This window comes from Electrona antarctica, assembly GCF_951216825.1.
Source record: "Electrona antarctica genome assembly, chromosome: 18".
Taxonomy (NCBI): Eukaryota; Metazoa; Chordata; class Actinopteri; order Myctophiformes; family Myctophidae; genus Electrona; species Electrona antarctica.
The window spans coordinates 150,472-173,106 of record NC_136799.1 but is presented as its reverse complement, the minus strand read 5'-3'; the positions used below and the strand labels follow the sequence as shown (position 1 = coordinate 173,106).

At 49.1% G+C, this 22,635-nt stretch overlaps 1 protein-coding gene across 1 annotated transcript in view; it reads left to right on the top strand.

Annotated features, from left to right (window-relative positions):
• Positions 1 to 20,977, top strand: part of LOC306942533 (uncharacterized protein) — a 28,043-nt gene extending 7,066 nt beyond the window's left edge. The window contains exons 4-12 of the mRNA XM_079528496.1: positions 2,310 to 2,488; positions 2,980 to 3,233; positions 3,595 to 3,924; positions 5,851 to 6,138; positions 8,770 to 8,934; positions 11,925 to 12,023; positions 16,150 to 16,287; positions 16,486 to 16,558; positions 18,805 to 20,977. Coding sequence (XP_079384622.1) covers positions 2,310 to 2,488; positions 2,980 to 3,233; positions 3,595 to 3,924; positions 5,851 to 6,138; positions 8,770 to 8,934; positions 11,925 to 12,023; positions 16,150 to 16,287; positions 16,486 to 16,558; positions 18,805 to 19,036 — 1,758 coding nt within the window. The 3' untranslated portion in view covers positions 19,037 to 20,977. The remainder of the gene's footprint in view (positions 1 to 2,309; positions 2,489 to 2,979; positions 3,234 to 3,594; positions 3,925 to 5,850; positions 6,139 to 8,769; positions 8,935 to 11,924; positions 12,024 to 16,149; positions 16,288 to 16,485; positions 16,559 to 18,804) is intronic.
• The last annotated feature ends 1,658 nt before the right edge of the window (positions 20,978 to 22,635 follow it).

Sequence of the window (22,635 nt, the reverse complement as noted above, 5' to 3'; positions counted from 1 at the left end):
GTGTGGGACGTCCTCTCGATCGATGCCCGTGTGTTGGTTCCCACAGTACAAGCTTTTTGGCCGGGAGTTCTTGGTGTCGGTGGCAGTGGCCAGCTAGTCTCATCCTCCTTACTGCTATCTTCTCTGATACACTAGGTAATGCTCCATACAGACGCTTGTTGGTGATGTGCTCGTCCTGGTTGATGTTCAGTACCACACGTAACATTCTGGTGTAGCAGGACCCGTCCAGGGACTTCTGTAGGGCTTGTGTTAGTGTCCAGCATTCACAGCCATAGAGGAGAACAGACTCCACGGTCACAGAGAAGAAACTGATCTTGATATGTCGAGGGAGGTTGGATTTCCACACACTGGTCATGCCATTAAGAGCTCGCCAGGCAAGTGCTTTCCTCACTTTAAGGTCCTTCTCTGTGGAGCCGACCCATGCGCCCAGATATTTAAAGTCACTGACTTCCTTTAGCGCAGTACCCTCTATTGTTGTTAGGGGCAGATGTTCTTGGGGGATGTTATAGGTTATGACCTCGGTCTTCTTTGCATTTAGCCTGAGGCCAACTTTAGCGCCACTCCAACTCCACTCTGGTCAGGAGAGCCTGTGCCTGCCTTACGTGGTCAGATAGCAGGCAGATGTCCTCAGCGTAGTCCAGGTCTGTGAGGGTCAGATGTCCTCAGCGTAGTCCATGTCTGTGAGGGTCAGATGTCCTCAGTGTAGTCCATGTCTGTGAGGGTCAGATGTCCTCAGTGTAGTCTATGTCTGTGAGGGTCAGATGTCCTCAGCGTAGTCCATGTCTGTGAGGGTCAGATGTCCTCAGTGTAGTCCAGGTCTGTGAGGGTCAGATGTCCTCAGTGTAGTCCAGGTCTGTGAGGGTTTCTGCAGGGTGTCTCGTAGACCTCCAGGTCTGTGAGGGTTTCTGCAGGGTGTCTCGTAGACCTCCAGGTCTGTGAGGGTTTCTGCAGGGTGTCTCGTAGACCTCCAGGTCTGTGAGGGTTTCTGCAGGGTGTCTCGTAGACCTCCAGGTCTGTGAGGGTTTCTGCAGGGTGTCTCGTAGACCTCCAGGTCTGTGAGGGTTTCTGCAGGGTGTCTCGTAGACCTCCAGGTCTGTGAGGGTTTCTGCAGGGTGTCTCGTAGACCAGGTCTGTGAGGGTTTCTGCAGGGTGTCTCGTAGACCTCCAGGTCTGTGAGGGTTTCTGCAGGGTGTCTCGTAGACCTCCAGGTCTGTGAGGGTTTCTGCAGGGTGTCTCGTAGACCAGGTATGTGAGGGTTTCTGCAGGGTGTCTCGTAGACCAGGTCTGTGAGGGTTTCTGCAGGGTGTCTCGTAGACCAGGTCTGTGAGGGTTTCTGCAGGGTGTCTCGTAGACCTCCAGGTCTGTGAGGGTTTCTGCAGGGTGTCTCGTAGACCTCCAGGTCTGTGAGGGTTTCTGCAGGGTGTCTCGTAGACCTCCAGGTCTGTGAGGGTTTCTGCAGGGTGTCTCGTAGACCAGGTCTGTGAGGGTTTCTGCAGGGTGTCTCGTAGACCAGGTCTGTGAGGGTTTCTGCAGGGTGTCTCGTAGACCTCCAGGTCTGTGAGGGTTTCTGCAGGGTGTCTCGTAGACCTCCAGGTCTGTGAGGGTTTCTGCAGGGTGTCTCGTAGACCTTCTCGGTGCGATAGTGAAGCCGAGCTCCGGCTCCCTTCCTGTAAGAGCTAGTCTCAGAGCATAGTCCAGTAGTCCAATAATATTATAAAAAGGAAGGGGCCTAGGGTGTCTCCCTGCAGCACTCCGGTTTGGATGTAATTCCTCGCTGTTACCGTCCGGCGTTGTCACTCGGGCTCTCGTTCCTGTGTACATGGTCTCAATGGCTCGGAGCAGTTTCGGAGGGACATCGTAGGCCTTGAGTATTCTCATCATCATTCCTCTATGGATTGAGTCAAAGGCCTTCCTGAAGTCTATGAAGCATAGCACTGCTGCTAGGTTGCTCCTCTTTACCTCCTCAATGATCCTTCTTAGCGCAAGGATCTGTGCTAAGGTTGTTCTCCCCTCTCGGAATCCATTTTGGTTTTCCCTGAGGTGGGGGTCGATTGCGCTCCTTATCCTGTTCAGTATCATGCGCTTAAACATTTGTGCAATGATACAGGTCAGGCTGATACCACGGTAGTTGTCAGGTTTTGTCAAATGGACCCTAATGGGTCCATTTGTACACTCTCAGAGTTACAGACCCATAATGGTCCACTTGGTTCCAAACTATCATTTAGCTGGGTCCCCCCTGGAACTCCCTCAATGACCCCTGGGGGTCACATGGGGTGGGTCTCCTAAGGTCTCTGTGTCTCCCCCTGCAGGCCGTAGACATCCACTCGGAGGAGGAGTGCAAGGAGGAGGCCATGGACAAGCTGTTCCGCCTGGTCTTCTACGGCTTCAAGAACAAAGGCATCATCCTTCACTTCCCCAACGCCGACATCAGCTCCCTGTTCCTCGTCATGGCCAAATATCTCAAGTGCTTCCACGTCCGACCGGCCAGGTATACTTACGCGGGTCACACGGGGTCACACGGGGTCACACGGGGTCACACGGGGGGGTCATCCCTATGTTCTGCCCGGCCGGGTACTAATTATCGTTGGCCTGGGATCCAGCCTGATTCGTGAGCCTCCAGCCTGAGCCTGACTCATAGCGCGGCACTTGGTGCGCTATGAGCTTGTAGATCTGCTATATTTCAACAGCTTTAAAACATCTTTAACCCATTTTGGGTGGGAACCCCTTTTGGTGTTAGCATTATGTTATGCTTTAGCTATTGAAAAATAGCAGATCTACGCGTCTGCTATTTTTGAAAAATCGAAGAACCACTGACATAGAAACATAGCTTTTTCAGAAAACTTTCAGGATGTAGAAGACATTTATAGAATCTGATCTCAGGTCAGAATGGGTTAAAACACCAAAAGGGGTTCCTGACCCGTCCTGAACGCGTTATACATGGTCCCCCCCCCCCCCCCACCCCACCCCGCCCCCGTCCAGGTGGCTGTGCAGCCTGGCCACGGAGCAGAAGGCCCTGCTGGGCGTCTTGGAGCGCACCGTGCGGCGCGTGGAGGTCAAGCAGCCGCTCAACGCGTCCAAGCGCCTCTCCAAGTACGTGCTGTACGTTCTGCACCGGCTGCTGGACCACGGCGCCGCCACGGAGCTGGCCCTCCACAACCAGGAGCCCGCCGTGGTCCAGTGGATCCTCACGGCGCGCGGCAACAAGCTGCACATCATCTGCACCGCGGCCGGGGGTGAGTGGAACTATACATACATACACCAGGGGTCAGGGGGTGAGTGGAACTATACATACATACACCAGGGGTCAGGGGGTGAGTGGAGCTGACTGGAACTATTCATACATACACCAGGGGTCAGGGGGTGAGTGGAGCTGACTGGAACTATTCATACATACACCAGGGGTACCCGGGGGTGAGTGGAGCTGACTGGAACTATACATACATACACCAGGGGTCAGGGGGTGAGTGGAGCTGACTGGAACTATACATACATACATATTTTTGAAAAATCGTGAAAATGTGGCGCAAATCTTTGAATATATATATTCTATCAGAGCGAACGTTTTTAACTCAAATCTTTGCTGGTCGTCTGCAGGCGAGTCTGGCCCCGAACCCGAGCAGCCGCAGGAGGCGGAGAACGTTGTCCCCCGAAAACGCTCCCGGCTGTCCGCCCAGAAGGCCCACCCCCCCCACCACCACCACCACCACCACCACGACAGGAACGACAAGGAGCGACAGCAGACCATGCCCCCCTCCCCACCCCCGGGGGGCTCTGGGGAGGGCGCCCCCCCGGCGAAGACCTCGTGTCCTCGGGGAAACATCCGCTCGCTGCAGGTGACGGAGTGTGGCCACGGCGTCATCGACGTGCTGTCGCCGCTGCTGCCCACCTGGCTCTGCCTGAGGTCCCTCAGCCTGCACGGCCTCTGTGAGTGGTCCCTGACCCCTGACCCCTAACCCTCTGAGTGGTCCCTGACCCCTAACCCCTGACCCTCTGCCTGAGGTCCCTCAGCCTGCACGGCCTCTGTGAGTGGTCCCTGACCCCTAACCCTCTGTGAGTGATCCCTGACCCCTAACCCCTGACCCTCTGCCTGAGGTCCCTCAGCCTGCACGGCCTCTGTGAGTGGTCCCTGAACCCTGACCCCTAACCCCTGACCCTCTGCCTGAGGTCCCTCAGCCTGCACGGCCTCTGTGAGTGGTCCCTGAACCCTGACCCCTAACCCCTGACCCTCTGCCTGAGGTCCCTCAGCCTGCACGGCCTCTGTGAGTGGTCCCTGACCCCTGACCCCTCTGAGTGGTCCCTGACCCCTAACCCTCTGTGAGTGATCCCTGACCCCTAACCCCTGACCCTCTGCCTGAGGTCCCTCAGCCTGCACGGCCTCTGTGAGTGGTCCCTGACCCCTGACCCCTAACCCTCTGAGTGGTCCCTGACCCCTGACCCTCTGTGAGTGGTCACTGTGCACCCTGACCCCTGAACCCTGACCCTCTGTGAGTGGTCCCTGACCCCTAACCCCTGACCCTCTGCCTGAGGTCCCTCAGCCTGCACGGCCTCTGTGAGTGGTCCCTGACCCCTAACCCTCTGAGTGGTCCCTGACCCCTGACCCCTAACCCTCTGTGAGTGATCCCTGACCCCTAACCCCTGACCCTCTGCCTGAGGTCCCTCAGCCTGCACGGCCTCTGTGAGTGACCCCTGACCCTCTGCCTAAGGTCCCTCTGCCTGCACGGCCTCTGTGAGTGGTCCCTGACCCCTGACCCCTAACCCTCTGTGAGTGGTCCCTGACCCCTGACCCCTAACCCTCTGTGAGTGGTCCCTGACCCCTGACCCTCTGTGAGTGATCCCTGACCCCTAACCCCTGACCCTCTGCCTGAGGTCCCTCAGCCTGCACGGCCTCTGTGAGTGACCCCTGACCCTCTGCCTGAGGTCCCTCAGCCTGCACGGCCTCTGTGAGTGGTCCCTGACCCCTGACCCCTAACCCTCTGTGAGTGGTCCCTGACCCCTGACCCCTAACCCTCTGTGACTGGTCCCTGACCCCTGACCCCTAACCCTCTGTGACTGGTCCCTGACCCCTAACCCTCTGTGAGTGGTCCCTGACCCCTGACCCCTAACCCTCTGTGAGTGGTCCCTGACCCCTGACCCTATGTGAGTGGTCCCTGACCCCTGACCCCTAACCCTCTGTGAGTGGTCCCTGACCCCTGACCCTCTGTGAGTGGTCACTGTGTTGTTACGATGACCCCTAACCCTCTGTGAGTGGTCACTGTGTTGTTACGATGACCCCTAACCCCTAATTTGTCAGATGAAAAAGAAGCAAAGGTTTTTAAATCAAATCTTCAAAAACATGAAGGTTTTTCAGAAAACTGACTTGACTTAGAAGACATTTAGTAGAATCTGGTCTCGCTGTGTGTGTGTGTGTGTGTGTGTGTGTGTGTGTGTGTGTGTGTGTGTGTGTGTGTGTGTGTGTGTGTGTGTGTGTGTGTGTGTGTGTGTGTGTGTGTGTGTGTGTGTGTGTGTGTGTGTGTGTGTGTGTGTGTGTGTGTGTGTGTGTGTGTGTGTGTGTGTGTGTGTGGACTTTCCACTGTTATGCTCTTAGCTTATGTATGACTCATGACTACTTGGTATGTATTTGATGTATTGCAATTTGCCATGCTTTTTTATTCTTTGTTCTTGCTTAATGTAAGTCGCTCTGGATTAAGGATCCAGCAGATTTAGGCATCTGCTAAATGCCTAAATATTGTGTGTGTGTGTATACGTGTGTGTGTGTATATGTGTGTGTGTGTGTGTGTGTGTATACGTGTGTACACATGTATACGTGTGTGTGTGCGCGTGCACATGCCCGTGCGTGCGTGTGTGCTCCAGCCATCCCCAACAGCGAGGAGCTGGCCACCCTGGCGTCCTGTCTCCGCCAGCTGTGTGGCACGCGGGGCAGCGTCCTGGCCGAGCTGAGCGTAGGGCTGGTGACGGACGCCGCCTTCGTGGCCACCCTGCTGGAGGCGTGTCCCACACTCACCTCCCTGTCGGTGGAGCTGCACCCCATGACGCCCCCCCACCCACGGCCAGACCAGCCCACGCCCGCCGCCCACCGCCACCCGCCGCCCCACGCCAGGCCTCGGAGGCAGTGCGCCTCCAGGAGCCGCCGCGACACAGGTAGAGATGGAGCTCCAGAACCCATACCTGGTAGGGATGGAGCTCCAAAACCCATACCTGGAAAAAATGAAACGATAAGAAGCTTGAGTACCCGGTACAGTGATGTAAACAGGTTTTCAATGTAATGAGTCCCGGGATGCAGGGATGGTCTTTTAGAAAAGAGTCCACAGCTAGAAGGTCCTGGGTTCGATTCCCGCTCGGGACGCTGTGGGCGCTGGCGGCGTGTCTCCTCCTCCGCGCCATCGGTGCCCATACCCGAGGCAGGGTTGGCGAAAGGGCCTTTCTGTGTGGAGTTTGCATGTTCTCCACGTGTCCCCTAGGGTATGTACCCTCACATGTTCTCCCTGTGTCCACTAGGGTAGGTACCCTCACATGTTCTCCCCGTGTCCCCTAGGGTAGGTACCCTCACATGTTCTCCCCGTGTCCCCTAGGGTAGGTACCCTCACAAAAAACATGCAGTAATCCTGGTCTCTAAACTACCTCCCCCTGGCCAGCCGGGGCGCCTGATGGAGGGGAAAGGAACTGGTTGGAATAACGTGTTCCTTCCACGCGCTACGTCCAACCAGGGAAACTCCCCCCTGTCAGGTGTAAAGGAGCAACTTGGACACTCAGGCATGAAGGAAGCATGAGTTCAAGTCCGTTGCTCTCCCCAGGTTGGCGGAGGGTGTGTAGAGCCCAGGATAACATTAGATAATTGACACAGGGGTGAAAAATGCGTTACAAAATCATGGGATAAAAATTATATATATATAAAAATAAAAAAAAGAGTCCCAGGGACATTTTACGAGTCCCACTTCAACGACGTGAACGTTATAGTCATATTTTGCAGCATTTAACTCCCATTTAATTTTATATGCTTATAATGTGGTTATATTCATGTAGAAAACAGAAGAAGAAATGATTATTATAACTAAAGCTAGCAAAATAAACTAGAATAAAAACAGTACAGTAGTGCATCCCGTGGATGCAGAGGTGGTTGTTTTATTGCATCCCTCAACTATAAACTGTGTTTTGGGATGCAAAATGCACCCTATTTTAATCTCTGGATACCCGGATTTTTTCAGATAACAAGTTTATCGAGTACCCGGTATCAATAAGCTTTGGGCTTATCGAGTACCCGGTATCAATAAGCTTTGGGCTTATCCAGTACCCGGTATCAATAAGCTCTGGGCTTATCGAGTACCCGGTATCAATAAGCTTTGGGCTTATCCAGTACCCGTTATCAATAAGCTTTGGGCTTATCCAGTACCCGGTATCAATAAGCTCTGGGCTTATCGAGTACCCGTTATCAATAAGCTCTGGGCTTATCGAGTACCCTTTATTAATAAGCTTTGGGCTTATCCAGTACCCGGTATCAATAAGCTTTGGGCTTATCCAGTACCCGGTATCAATAAGCTTTGGGCTTATCAAGCCTGTTATGGAGCATAGCGGCCCATGACGTCATGTTTAAACAATCAAGACAAGAGGCGATCAATAAATAAATGTAATCATCCATGATGTGGGTCTAACAGTGTATTGATACATGCCAACTGTCCAGGGAAACAAAATTACGCTTTTAAAGTGACTGTACACATATTAACCAGTTAACGGTTTCTTTAATATTATTTTATTGATAAAAAGGTCAATTGCCTTCTGTCTGTTAGAAAAGTACTGAAGTTGAACATACTGGTTCTGTTCAGAATGTAGTGTCTCCCGTCTTTCTGTTCAGAATGTAGTGTCTCCCGTCTTTCCACCAAATAATATAAGATGCTCGATAAGAACCTGGTTCGATAAGCCTGATCGATAAGGTGATCGTTATCAATAAAAATGAACGAGCTCCGTTCCTCGCCACAGGTGACCCTAACCCTAACGAGCTCCATTCCTCGCCACAGGTGACCCTAACCCTAACGAGCTCCATTCCTCGCCACAGGTGACCCTAACCCTAACGAGCTCCATTCCTCGCCACAGGTGACCCTAACCCTAACGAGCTCCATTCCTCGCCACACAGGTGACCCTAACCCTAACGAGCTCCGTTCCTCGCCACAGGTGACCCTAACCCTAACGAGCTCCGTTCCTCGCCACAGGTGACCCTAACCCTAACGAGCTCCATTCCTCGCCACAGGTGACCCTAACCCTAACGAGCTCCGTTCCTCGCCACAGGTGACCCTAACCCTAACGAGCTCCATTCCTCGCCACAGGTGACCCTAACCCTAACGAGCTCCATTCCTCGCCACAGGTGACCCTAACCCTAACGAGCTCCATTCCTCGCCACACAGGTGACCCTAACCCTAACGAGCTCCGTTCCTCGCCACAGGTGACCCTAACCCTAACGAGCTCCATTCCTCGCCACAGGTGACCCTAACCCTAACGAGCTCCATTCCTCGCCACAGGTGACCCTAACCCTAACGAGCTCCATTCCTCGCCACAGGTGACCCTAACCCTAACGAGCTCCATTCCTCGCCACAGGTGCCGGTTGTTCTACAAGACCAGATTCTACAAAAATGTCTTCTAAATCCTGACGGTTTTCTGTCTGTCTGTCTGTCTGTCTGTCTGTCTGTCTGTCTGTCTGTCTGTCTGTCTGTCTGTCTGTCTGTCTGTCTGTCTGTCTGTCTGTCTGCCCCGCCCCGCCCCTGCCCGGCCCCGCCCCCACAGAGCTGCGTCTGGAGCGTCTCTCGGTGAAGGTGTCCTCCGTGGAGACGGACGTGGGCGTGGTGACGTCCGTCCTGAAGAGATGTCCTCACCTCACGTCTCTGCACGTCCGCGGACTGAGACCCCCGTCGGGGTCTTCACACCGCCAGCTCCTACTCTGCCTCACAGGTAGGACTGAGACCCCCGTTGGGGTCTTCACACCGCCAGCTCCTACTCTGCCTCACAGGTACTGAGACCCCCGTCGGGGTCTTCACACCGCCAGCTCCTACTCTGCATCACAGGTACTGAGACCCCCGTCAGGGTCTTCACACCGCCAGCTCCTACTCTGCCTCACAGGTAGGACTGAGACCCCCATCAGGGTCTTCACACCGCCAGCTCCTACTCTGCATCACAGGTAGGACTGAGACCCCCATCGGGGTCTTCACACCGCCAGCTCCTACTCTGCCTCACAGGTAGGACTGAGACCCCCATCAGGGTCTTCACACCGCCAGCTCCTACTCTGCCTCACAGGTAGGACTGAGACCCCCATCAGGGTCTTCACACCGCCAGCTCCTACTCTGCATCACAGGTACTGAGACCCCCGTCAGGGTCTTCACACCGCCAGCTCCTATTCTGCATCACAGGTAGGACTGAGACCCCCGTTGGGGTCTTCACACCGCCAGCTCCTATTCTGCATCACAGGTAGGACTGAGACCCCCGTTGGGGTCTTCACACCGCCAGCTCCTATTCTGCATCACAGGTAGGACTGAGACCCCCGTTGGGGTCTTCACACCGCCAGCTCCTACTCTGCCTCACAGGTAGGACTCAGACCCCCGTTGGGGTCTTCACACCGCCAGCTCCTATTCTGCATCACAGGTAGGACTGAGACCCCCGTTGGGGTCTTCACACCGCCAGCTCCTACTCTGCCTCACAGGTAGGACTCAGACCCCCGTTGGGGTCTTCACACCGCCAGCTCCTATTCTGCATCACAGGTAGGACTCAGACCCCCGTCAGGGTCTTCACACCGCCAGCTCCTACTCTGCGTCACAGGTATCCATGTTTACTAGACTATTAGTCGACTAAAATGTGTTTTGTCGTAATGACTGATTTTACACTTGCTGAAAATAGCTGATATACAAGCTGATCTACAAGCTCACAACGCGTCGCGCTGCGACGCGTTGTGAGCTTGTAGATCTGCTATTTTCAGCAAGTGTAAAATGACTTATACTGGATCTCTTGTCCACTAGTCCCTTGACTCCCTTCTTAACATTTTAGTCTAGTTTTTATTGGTTGACGAAATTGTCAGTATATTTAGTCTTAGTTTTAGTCGTCATAGCTTAGTTTTTATTTAGTTTCCGTTTAGTTTTTGTCAGTGGAAAAAGGTAGTCGACGAACATTTTTCGTCTACGTTTTAGTCGACGAAAACAACAATGCCACTACCAGGCTCACTGACTTATTCCCGGTCACGTGATCCCAACGCGTGACGTATCCTACGGTGTCCGAGAGGGAAACCACGGAAGTCCTAAGGGACCAGTCGAAATTTAGAAAAGGGGGCCCTGGAGGAAAATAGGGTCTGTCTTTTTAATTTTAGTCAGAGGGAGGGTGAGCTAATTTTATTTCGAGTCCAAGGGAGGGTGATCCAATTTTGATAATAAAATAGTCCGGGTTTTATATATATATCTAATACTACAGCTTTTCTGAATTATAGTACAACTTTGGTCAACGATACCCCTCTGTTGCTTTCACTTGGTTCTTCCCAACAGGACCGGTTTTCATTGTTTCCCCTGTCAATCATTGTGCTTGGCCTATCCAAGTGTGTAAGTACACACTTCAACCCCCACTTTTCAATAGCTTCCATAGCTTGCTGTGTTAGGCGTTAGACTATGAGACCATTGTCTGTGTTGGCCGTGAGTTCAAACCTCACAGTGGACGGTTTTCTTTTCGCGATTTTTGCGGTCACTTTATTTTCTCACATATTAAAAACGCTAGCAGATTAAAGTTAGGAATAAATAATACTCTGGTAAATGTGATATTAATTAATAGGGGAGGGTGATTCCTTTTTGTTTAATCACCTGGGGAGGGGACTGGATTTTTATTTTCATTCACAGGGAGGGTGATGGTATTTTATATCAGGACACATATATTTCCTCCAGGGGTACCCCTATTTAAATTTCGACCGGTCCCTAAAAGTTATAAAAATAAAAATAAACGGCGAATTAAAACAATGAAAACGTAAGTCGTGTAAGGGAGATAATCAATTAAAAAAAATGTAATCCGGGGCGCCTGATGGAGGGGAAAGGAACTGGTTGGAATAACGTGTTCCTTCCACGCGCTACGTCCAACCAGGGAAACTCCCCCCTGTCAAGGTGTAAAGGGAGCAACTTGGACACTCATGAAGGAAGCATGAGTTCAAGTCCGTTGCTCTCCCCAGGTTGGCGGAGGGTGTGTAGAGCCCAGGATCACATTAGACAATTGACACAGGGGTGAAAAATGGGTTACAAAATCGTGGGATAAAAATTATTAAAAAAAAATAATAATAATAATAATTTCAACGTCGGGCCTAAATGGGTCAACAGGCCCCAGGTCCTGTGTCAACCCATTCTGGGCGGGAACCCCTTTTGGTGTTTGAAGCATCGTGTTATACTTTAGCTAATGAATAATAGCAGATCTACAAGCTCACGAGCTACGAGCTTGTAGGTCTGCTATTTGTGAAAAATCTTGAAAATGTGGCGCAAATCTTTGAATATATATTCTTTCAGAGCGAACGTTTTTAAGTTAAATCTTTGCGGCGGCCAATTACATATATTTGTGGGGACCTTGACATGAAATCTTGAGCACCACTGATATAGAAACATAGGGCTCCATTTCCGTCACCGCTAAACCCCTTATCCCTACACTTCTTTGCCTTTTTTACTAGTTTGATAAACATTTTTGAATAGTTCAACTAGCCAATCTACATTGACACGTTGTGAGCTTGTAGACCGGCCATTTTAACTATGGGATAGGGTTTTCAGAAGAGAAGACATGTTTTAAATGTCGACGTCAGGCCTAAATAGGGTTAACAGGTGGGGCAGATTGTGTTAAGTAATGTGTGTTTGTGTCGGTGGATTGACTCTGACAGTCACCGGTTGGTGGTGTCCCGTCACTTAAACACACCGTGTGTGATCCATTTTGTTCAGAGTCCAACAGACGCTTGAGGAATCTTCACTTGGAGGACGTGAACCTGGACGACTGTCTGCCTGACCTCCTCACGGTGTTGACCACCTGTCCGTTGGAAGGTAAGACCTCCTCACGGTGTTGACCACCTGTCCGTTGGAAGGTAAGACCTCCTCACGGTGTTGACCACCTGTCCGTTGGAAGGTAAGACCTCTCCTCACGGTGTTGACCACCTGTCTGTTGGAAGGTAAGACCTCCTCACGGTGTTGACCACCTGTCCGTTGGAAGGTAAGACCTCTCCTCACGGTGTTGACCACCTGTCCGTTGGAAGGTAAGACCTCTCCTCACGGTGTTGACCACCTGTCTGTTGGAAGGTAAGACCTCCTCACGGTGTTGACCACCTGTCCGTTGGAAGGTAAGACCTCTCCTCACGGTGTTGACCACCTGTCCGTTGGAAGGTAAGACCTCTCCTCACGGTGTTGACCACCTGTCTGTTGGAAGGTAAGACCTCCTCACGGTGTTGACCACCTGTCCGTTGGAAGGTAAGACCTCTCCTCTCGGTGTTGACCACCTGTCCGTTGGAAGGTAAGACCTCTCCTCACGGTGCTGACCACCTGTCCGTTGGAAGGTAAGACCTCCTCACGGTGTTGACCACCTGTCCGTTGGAAGGTAAGACCTCTCCTCACGGTGTTGACCACCTGTCCGTTGGAAGGTAAGACCTCTCCTAACGGTGCTGACCACCTGTCCGTTGGAAGGTAAGACCTCTCCTCACGGTGCTGACCACCTGTCCGTTGGAAGGTAACCAGTAGCCGTAGAATTAGTCATAACTCCTGTTGTTGTCGATCGCCTCTAGAGTGTTTTGGCTACATCTAGCTACTTTCACTTCACTTCACTTTCAATGTTTTATTTTGGTCTTCAGTTCATGTACAGAATGAAACAGTACAGTATATACATAAAGATACATTTCTATGACCAAAAAAGATGTAGGCTGAAGCTAATTAGCTTATTTTGCCTACCCTCAACCAACTACAAATAATATATATGACAAACAAAGAAAACAAAAACAAATACGTTTCGTCTTTTTTTTTATATTGTGATACGTATGATATGGTATGCAGATGTATGTGTGTACATATACATATCACATTCACAATATGTAATGTCACGATATGAAATACAAGTTCATAAGACGTGTCTATACTTATTTATCGTCTTGTTTTTAAACATTCTTTTAAACACATGGATTGAACTACATGTCCTCAGTTCTTTTAAACACATGGATTGAACTACATGTCCTCAGTTCCTTAAACACATGGATTGAACTACATGTCCTCAGTTCCTTAAACACATGGATTGAACTACATGTCCTCAGTTCCTTAAACACATGGATTGAACTACATGTCCTCAGTTCCTTAAACACATGGATTGAACTACATGTCCTCAGTTCCTTTAAACACATGTATTGAACTACATGTCCTCAGTTCCTTTAAACACATGGATTGAACTACATGTCCTCAGTTCCTTAAACACATGGATTGAACTACATGTCCTCAGTTCCATAAACACATGGATTGAACTACATGTCCTCAGTTCCTTAAACACATGGATTGAACTACATGTCCTCAGTTCCTTAAACACATGGATTGAACTACATGTCCTCAGTTCCTTAAACACATGGATTGAACTACATGTCCTCAGTTCTTTTAAACACATGGATTGAACTACATGTCCTCAGTTCCTTAAACACATGGATTGAACTACATGTCCTCAGTTCCTTAAACACATGGATTGAACTACATGTCCTCAGTTCCTTTAAACACATGGATTGAACTACATGTCCTCAGTTCCTTAAACACATGGATTGAACTACATGTCCTCAGTTCCTTAAACACATGGATTGAACTACATGTCCTCAGTTCCTTTAAACACATAGATTGAACTACATGTCCTCAGTTCCTTAAACACATGGATTGAACTACATGTCCTCAGTTCTTTTAAACACATGGATTGAACTACATGTCCTCAGTTCCTTAAACACATGGATTGAACTACATGTCCTCAGTTCCTTAAACACATGGATTGAACTACATGTCCTCTGTTCCTTAAACACATGGATTGAACTACATGTCCTCAGTTCCTTAAACACATGGATTGAACTACATGTCCTCAGTTCCTTAAACACATGGATTGAACTACATGTCCTCAGTTCCTTTAAACACATGGATTTAACTGCATGTCCTCAGTTCCTTTAAACACATGGATTGAACTACATGTCCTCAGTTCCTTTAAACACATGGATTGAACTACATGTCCTCAGTTCCTTAAACACATGGATTGAACTACATGTCCTCAGTTCCTTAAACACATGGATTGAACTACATGTCCTCAGTTCCTTAAACACATGGATTGAACTACATGTCCTCAGTTCCTTAAACACATGGATTGAACTACATGTCCTCAGTTCCTTAAACACATGGATTGAACTACATGTCCTCAGTTCCTTAAACACATGGATTGAACTACATGTCCTCAGTTCCTTAAACACATGGATTGAACTACATGTCCTCAGTTCCTTAAACACATGGATTGAACTACATGTCCTCAGTTCCTTAAACACATGGATTGAACTACATGTCCTCAGTTCCTTAAACACATGGATTGAACTACATGTCCTCAGTTCTTTTAAACACATGGATTGAACTACATGTCCTCAGTTCCTTAAACACATGGATTGAACTACATGTCCTCAGTTCCTTAAACACATGGATTGAACTACATGTCCTCAGTTCCTTAAACACATGGATTGAACTACATGTCCTCAGTTCCTTAAACACATGGATTGAACTACATGTCCTCAGTTCTTTTAAACACATGGATTGAACTACATGTCCTCAGTTCCTTTAAACACATGGATTGAACTACATGTCCTCAGTTCCTTAAACACATGGATTGAACTACATGTCCTCAGTTCCTTAAACACATGGATTGAACTACATGTCCTCAGTTCCTTAAACACATGGATTGAACTACATGTCCTCAGTTCCTTAAACACATGGATTGAACTACATGTCCTCAGTTCCTTTAAACACATGGATTGAACTACATGTCCTCAGTTCCTTAAACACATGGATTGAACTACATGTCCTCAGTTCCTTAAACACATGGATTGAACTACATGTCCTCAGTTCCTTAAACACATGGATTGAACTACATGTCCTCAGTTCCTCGTCACAGATACACACAGTGTTGCTTAGTATTTGTTCTTGCAAAAGTTGTATCAAACATTCCAGCATTTCTAAGTTCATATTTTGTTTCTTTTGTCTCGAAAAGCTTTTGAAGACAGTATGGAAGTAGCTTGTTATTATGAGCTTTGTACAGAATCAACAGGGTTTGCAGATTGACTAGATCCCAGCATTTTAGTGCATAGAGTTTTATAAATAGTACCTCACGGTACTCGGCTCTCTTAATTATTCGTATAACTCTTTTCTGTAGGATAAGAATTGGATTAACGTTAGTTTTAAACGTATTTCCCCATAACTCCACACAGTATATATGGAACTATAAGGGAACAATATAATAAGTATGAGTTTTGATTAAAACTCTTTCAATTTTTATATTATTTATCGTCAGTGTGACTTCATTTTCTATTTTTTGGTTTCCAAATATCATCAGTTTTGTCTTACTTAAATGTAAGGATAATTTGTTTAAGTCGAACCATGTCTTGAGTATGTTTAGTTCTCTTTCCATTGTCTTCAAAACCTCTTCCAGATTTTTTCCATGACAAAAAAGATTTGTGTCGTCCGCAAATAATTTAGAAGGTTTGACACATTACAAATATCATTTATATATAAAATACTTCAGCCACTTCCGGGATAACATCCGGTCCGTCGGTAAAATATATAATATTTTAGGCCAATAAAAAAGACTATATACCAAATGTCCCCCCCGTCCACCTCAGCTGCCGGACTACTAGTGTACGAATGGAACGGGTCCATTTGGTTCCATTCGGACACGAACCTATGTCGGTTATTGTTATTGCTTGTTTTTATTTTATTTTTATTTATTTTCCACTTCTAGGTTTAATTATCTCATTACTTTAACAATATTAACCTTGTTAAATGTGTGTGTGTGTGTGTGTGTGTGTGTGTGTGTGTGTGTGTGTGTGTGTGTGTGTGTGTGTGTGTGTGTGTGTGTGTGTGTGTGTGTGTCTGTCTGTGTGTCTGCGTGCGTGCGTGCGCCACTCTTCAGAGTTGAAGCTGAGAGACTGTCGTCTTCTAGATAAGTTTTCCGGGAGGAAGAACAAGGAGAAGGCGTTGCGTCAGCTGGTGGAAAGTGTGAAGAGAGCCTCGTCTCTGCATTCGCTCAGCCTGTGTCAGAACCGTCTAGGTCGGTGCACCCTTTTCACATCAAGGACAATTCACCTTTAGCTAAGCCCCGCCCTCTCCCACTTAGACCGCTGAATTATACAGCGGAGCGGTCATTATGATGAGATAACGCACCGCTGAATTAAGCGATTGACCAATCAGAAACAAGCATTCAACCAAGCCATGTAATAAATGAAAATAACTGCTTTGTGTTTTGCAGCCAAGAATGTGTCCACCCTGGCAGAGCTGTTCAGCGGAGCCTCGCAGAGCTCTGTGACCTGCCTGGACATCAGGCAAGTTCTATATGCTGTTCTATACGCTGTTCTATTATATGTTCTGTTACCCCCTATAAAATCCCCGGTAAGCTGGGACCTCGTGTCGGCTTATTGCTTTCTAAAACGGTTACAAACATAATAGGAATATTAACCTAATAAAACTATTCAATTCACAAAAGTAGCTACGCTTTGCAGTTTGCGTCCACCAGAGCGAGCCACATCACTTCCTTGTTTTGCTCAAGGAAGCTTTGAGAAGGAAAGGAAATGGTCACGTGACTGGGCTGCGCCATGACACTTTCATGGACACTTTCATGGGAGCCAAACTCACACCGGAAGTGCAATGAATACATGGCAGTGAATGGAGCCGGCTGGACCAGCTCATAACAAAAATAAAAAAATATTTATGAACAATTGGGACCTAAAGTATGTGCCAAGTATGTACCAAGTATCGCGATACTTGGTACGTTCAGAAAGGTGCTTTGTGCACTTTAGATACCTATAAAATGACACAGTGTACACATCGAAAAGCAACACAGCAGACAATGTGTTACATGTCTTCTGTTATTTGCCAGAAGCGATTTACTTTACAAAAGGTCTGTCATTCAGAAATAGTTTGTTCATGAGCTGGTTCATGAGCTGGTCACTGAGCTCTCACTGACTCCAGTGCATTCTGCCGAACTTCCGGGTAGTTTGGCTCCCATGAAAGTGTCCGTGAAAGTGTCATGGCGCAGCCCAGTCACGTGACCACTTCCCTTCCTTCTCAAAGCTTCCTTGGTTTTGCTCAGGCTATGTGACGGGAGAATAGCGCTTGATGTCTTTACGGGGCCGCCCCCGTGAGTGCGGGGCGGTGCTTACACGCGCCCGCACGGCCAGCGTGGCAATCAAGTGCTCCCCTTCCCCAGTTCAGCTACGGAGCTGTGGGATCCAATCAGTGTTGTTTTTGGCAGCAAATTTTGATTTTAGTCTCTTGAATTTTTTCATTTAGTTTTAGTCATATTTTAGTCACTTGGAATGTTTTCGCGTTAGTCTAGTTTTAGTCGACTAAATGTCATACGATTTTAGTCGACTAAATCTACAGTTGATTTAGTCGACTAAAATGCATTTTGGCGGGCCTTGATGCCGTCGTGTTTTTACACTTTACACTGAAAATAGCAGATCTACAAGCTCACAATGCGTTGTGATCTTGTAGATCTGCTATTTTCAGCATGCAACCAAGTGTAAAATGACTTATACTGGATCTCTTGTCCACTAGTCCCTTCCTAACATTATAGTCTAGTTTTTATTTGTTGACAAAATTGTCAATATATTTAGTCTTAGTTTTAGTCGTCATAGCTTAGTTTTCATTTAGTTTCCATTTAGTTTTCGTCAGTGAAAAACGGTAGTCGACGAACATTTTTCGTCTTAGTTTTAGTCGACGAAAACAACACTGGATCCAATGGAAAGACGGGAAACTTGAATGTATTTCTTCTTGTTGTTGTTTTTCCCCCCCACTCCCCCCCCCCCAGCTCCACCCCACAGCTCCACCCCACAGCTCCACCCCCCCAGCTCCACCCCCCCAGCTCCACCCCCCCCAGCTCCACCCCCCCAGCTCCACCCCCCCAGCTCCACCCCCCCCAGCTCCACCCCCCCAGCTCCACCCCCCCAGCTCCACCCCCCCAGCTCCACCCGCCCCAGCTCCACCCCCCCAGCTCCACCCCCCCAGCTCCACCCCCCAGCTCCACCCCCCCAGCTCCACCCCCCAGCTCCACCCCACAGCTCCACCCCCCCAGCTCCACCCCCCCCAGCTCCACCCCCCCAGCTCCACCCCCCCAGCTCCACCCCCCCAGCTCCACCCCCCCCAGCTCCACCCCCCAGCTCCACCCCCCCAGCTCCATCCCCCCAGCTCCACCCCCCAGCTCCGCCCCCCAGCTCCACCCCCCCAGCTCCACCCCCCAGCTCCACCCCCCAGCTCCACCCCCCCAGCTCCATCCCCCAGCTCCACCCCCCAGCTCCACCCCCCAGCTCCACCCCCCCAGCTCCACCCCCCACAGCTCCACCCCCCACAGCTCCACCCCCCAGCTCCACCCCCCCAGCTCCACCCCCCAGCTCCACCCCCCCAGCTCCATCCCCCAGCTCCACCCCCCAGCTCCACCCCCCCAGCTCCACCCCCCACAGCTCCACCCCCCACAGCTCCACCCCCCCAGCTCCACCCCCCCAGCTCCACCAGCATCCAGGCGGCCGACCTGATGGATCTGGTCTGATTCTTGTTGTTTTTCCCCCCCCAGCTCCACCAGCATCCAGGCGGCCGACCTGATGGATCTGGCGCGTCGCCTGGAGCAGAGCCCCCCCGCTCGGCGCGTGACCCTTGACCTTCGGCGGAACCCCTGGGACCGCAACCACCGCCAGTGGAACGTGGCGCTGGGCGTCCTCCACGCCCACTGCGACTTCCTCATGGACAGTTACCGCTCCACGCCGGACATGATGGCGGTCACCTGCAGGCCGGGGGTCTTCGACTGACGTGAGGGCGGTCCCTGGAACTACACGTTTTTTTTTTTCAGATGGGGGGGGGGGGGGGTCGGCGGCCAATTACATATCATTTCTGGGGGGTCCTTGACATGAAAATGTTTGAGAACGACTGATATAGAAACAGGCATTTCTGAAAACTGTCAGGGTTTTGAAGGTTTTTGACGTCAGGCCTAAATGCGACCTGGAGATCAGATTCTACAAAATGTCTTCTAAAAATCAGGACTGTTAAAAAAATAATAATAATAATGTTTCTGTGTCAGTAATAATAATAATAATGTTTCTGTGTCAGTAATAATAATAATAATGTTTCTGTGTCTGTAATTGGCTGCCGACCTCCATCTCAAAATATGTTGTTCCAGGGACCCCCCCCCCCCCCCCCCCCCCTCCCCCAAAGACTGTCATGTATTCAATGATTTGCGCCACAAGGAAAAAGGGGCTTTTCAGAGTAAAATCTCCCATATCTTCTCTAGCGCCGCCTTTTATTTTGAAGAAAATCCCCCGGCACTCATTGTGTTAAAACCCCCAGCTGCGGTTCCAGCTCTGACCAGTAGAGGGCCGAGTGCTTCAGTGTTGGCCCAGCCCCTTCTGGGGGGCGTGGTTATCACCGGCACCAGCAACACGAAGGGAAACTAAAACAACATGAATTAAAGGCTTTCTTGGGAGGAATTTGGTAGATTATAATTATTATTAGCCCATTTAGACCTGAGGACCAGTGGCGTGCACAGATAGACACTAGGGGGTGCTAGAGCACCCCCTGCCCTTTTGGCAATGTGCCCTTTTGAAAAAAAAAGAAAAACAAACTTTTTTTTTTCTTTTTTTTGATTTTTCAAAAATAGCAGACCTACAAGTTCATAGCGCGCCACTCGGTGGCGCGCTATGAGCTTGTAGATCTGCTATTTTTCAATAGCTAAAGCATAACATAATGCTAACACCAAAAGGGGTTCCCGACCCAAAATGGATTAAGGCAACCGGCCGGTTCCACGCGCTGCACAAGGTGCCCTTTTTTAACTTGAGCACCTGCCCCTCTAAATGTCTGTGCACGCCACTGATGAGGACCATTCTACAAATGTCTTCTAAATCCTGACAGTGATCCATGTCAGTCGTTCTCAAACATTTTCATGTCAAGGACCGCCAAAAATATATGAAATTGGCCGCCGACCCCCATCTGAAAATATGTTGTTCCAGGGACCCCCCCCAGAAGCAAAGATTTGAGTTAAAAACGTTCGCACTGAAAGAATATATATTCAAAGATTTGCGCCACATTTTCACGTTTTTTCAAAAATAGCAGATCTGTGCTATATGAGCTTGTAGATCTGCTATTTTTCAACAGCTAATAATAATAATAATGTTTAAAACACAAATGGGTTCCCGTCATGAACTGGATATAAGCAGACGACACACACACACACACACACACACACACACACACACACACACACACACACACACACAAATGTAAATGATTTTGGGGTCTCAACCTTGAATGTCTAAAACATTTACTTACTACAAGAAATGGTGGCAAAATAACCTGTGCTCCTTCCTTTTTATCACACGCTCTTTGAATGGTTCAATAATATGGAACACGCACACTTAATTGATTTTATTTTATTTTGCAGAAATGACCGATTTACAAGCTCACAATGTGCCATGAAATACAGGTTTCTGCCCAACATCAGCGATATTGGGTTAATTTATTTATTATCTTAATTTAGTTAATTTATTGTTTTAGTACATAGGTACCAGAGGGCTATAGTTCCAAACACTAGGAACTATCCCATTGAGACAAAGTGGGGCGCTGTTGCCTGTTGGCTATAGTTCCAAACACTAGGAACTATCCCATTGAGACAAAGTGGGGCGCTGTTGCCTGTTGGCTATAGTTCCAAACACTAGGAACTATCCCATTGAGACAAAGCGGGGCGCTGTGGGCTATAGTTCCAAACACTAGGAACTATCCCATTGAGACAAAGCGGGGCGCTGTTGGCTATAGTTCCAAACATTAGGAACTATCCCATTGAGACCAAGCGGGGCGCTGTTGGCTATAGTTCCAAACATTAGGAACTATCCCATTGAGACCAAGCGGGGTGCTGTTGGCTATAGTTCCAAACACTAGGAACTATCCCATTGAGACAAAGCGGGGCGCTGTTGGCTATAGTTCCAAACATTAGGAACTATCCCATTGAGACAAAGCGGGGCGCTGTTGGCTATAGTTCCAAACACTAGGAACTATCCCATTGAGACAAAGCGGGGCGCTGTTGGCTATAGTTCCAAACACTAGGAACTATCCCATTGAGACAAAGCGGGGCGCTGTTGGCTATAGTTCCAAACATTAGGAACTATCCCATTGAGACAAAGCGGGGCGCTGTTGGCTATAGTTCCAAACACTAGGAACTATCCCATTGAGACAAAGCGGGGCGCTGTTGGCTATAGTTCCAAACACTAGGAACTATCCCATTGAGACAAAGCGGGGTGCTGTTGGCTATAGTTCCAAACATTAGGAACTATCCCATTGAGACAAAGCGGGGCGCTGTTGGCTATAGTTCCAAACATTAGGAACTATCCCATTGAGACAAAGCGGGGCGCTGTTGGCTATAGTTCCAAACACTAGGAACTATCCCATTGAGACAAAGCGGGGCGCTGTTGGCTATAGTTCCAAACATTAGGAACTATCCCATTGAGACCAAGCGGGGCGCTGTTGGCTATAGTTCCAAACATTAGGAACTATCCCATTGAGACAAAGTGGGGCGCTGTTGGCTATAGTTCCAAACATTAGGAACTATCCCATTGAGACAAAGCGGGGCGCTGTTGGCTATAGTTCCAAACATTAGGAACTATCCCATTGAGACAAAGCGGGGTGCTGTTGGCTATAGTTCCAAACATTAGGAACTATCCCATTGAGACAAAGCGGGGCACTGTTGGCTATAGTTCCAAACACTAGGAACTATCCCATTGAGACAAAGCGGGGCGCTGTTGGCTATAGTTCCAAACACTAGGAACTATCCCATTGAGACAAAGCGGGGTGCTGTTGGCTATAGTTCCAAACACTAGGAACTATCCCATTGAGACAAAGCGGGGCGCTGTTGGCTATAGTTCCAAACACTAGGAACTATCCCATTGAGACAAAGCGGGGCGCTGTTGGCTATAGTTCCAAACACTAGGAACTATCCCATTGAGATAAAATGAGCACTTCCGCATTATCCCCCCCCCCCCCCACCCTTCTGAAAGTGACGATTGCTGCCCCTTAAAGGGATTGTAACATTAAAACATGTTTTTTTCTTCTTTTTTTTCCACATGGGAATGATTATACAATTATACTCAAGGGATGATGTAATAATTGTGACAGACGCACATGGCACGCTACGGTCAGTGAGGTGCGGCACAGCAGAGGATTATGAAAATAAATATTTCCTTCTGGCTGAGTGGCAGATTATTGTCTCCATAGTTAGTTTAGTTGCTGCGAGAGTGAGGTCTAGCTAACACCAACTCAGGATTCCTGGATCGCTGCCCTCCACAATTTCCTATCCAACATCAGGTCCTTGAGCTCTGCAGTGTTGTCAGCCAAGCTGTCGCGCCGCAGCACGTCTACATAGGTG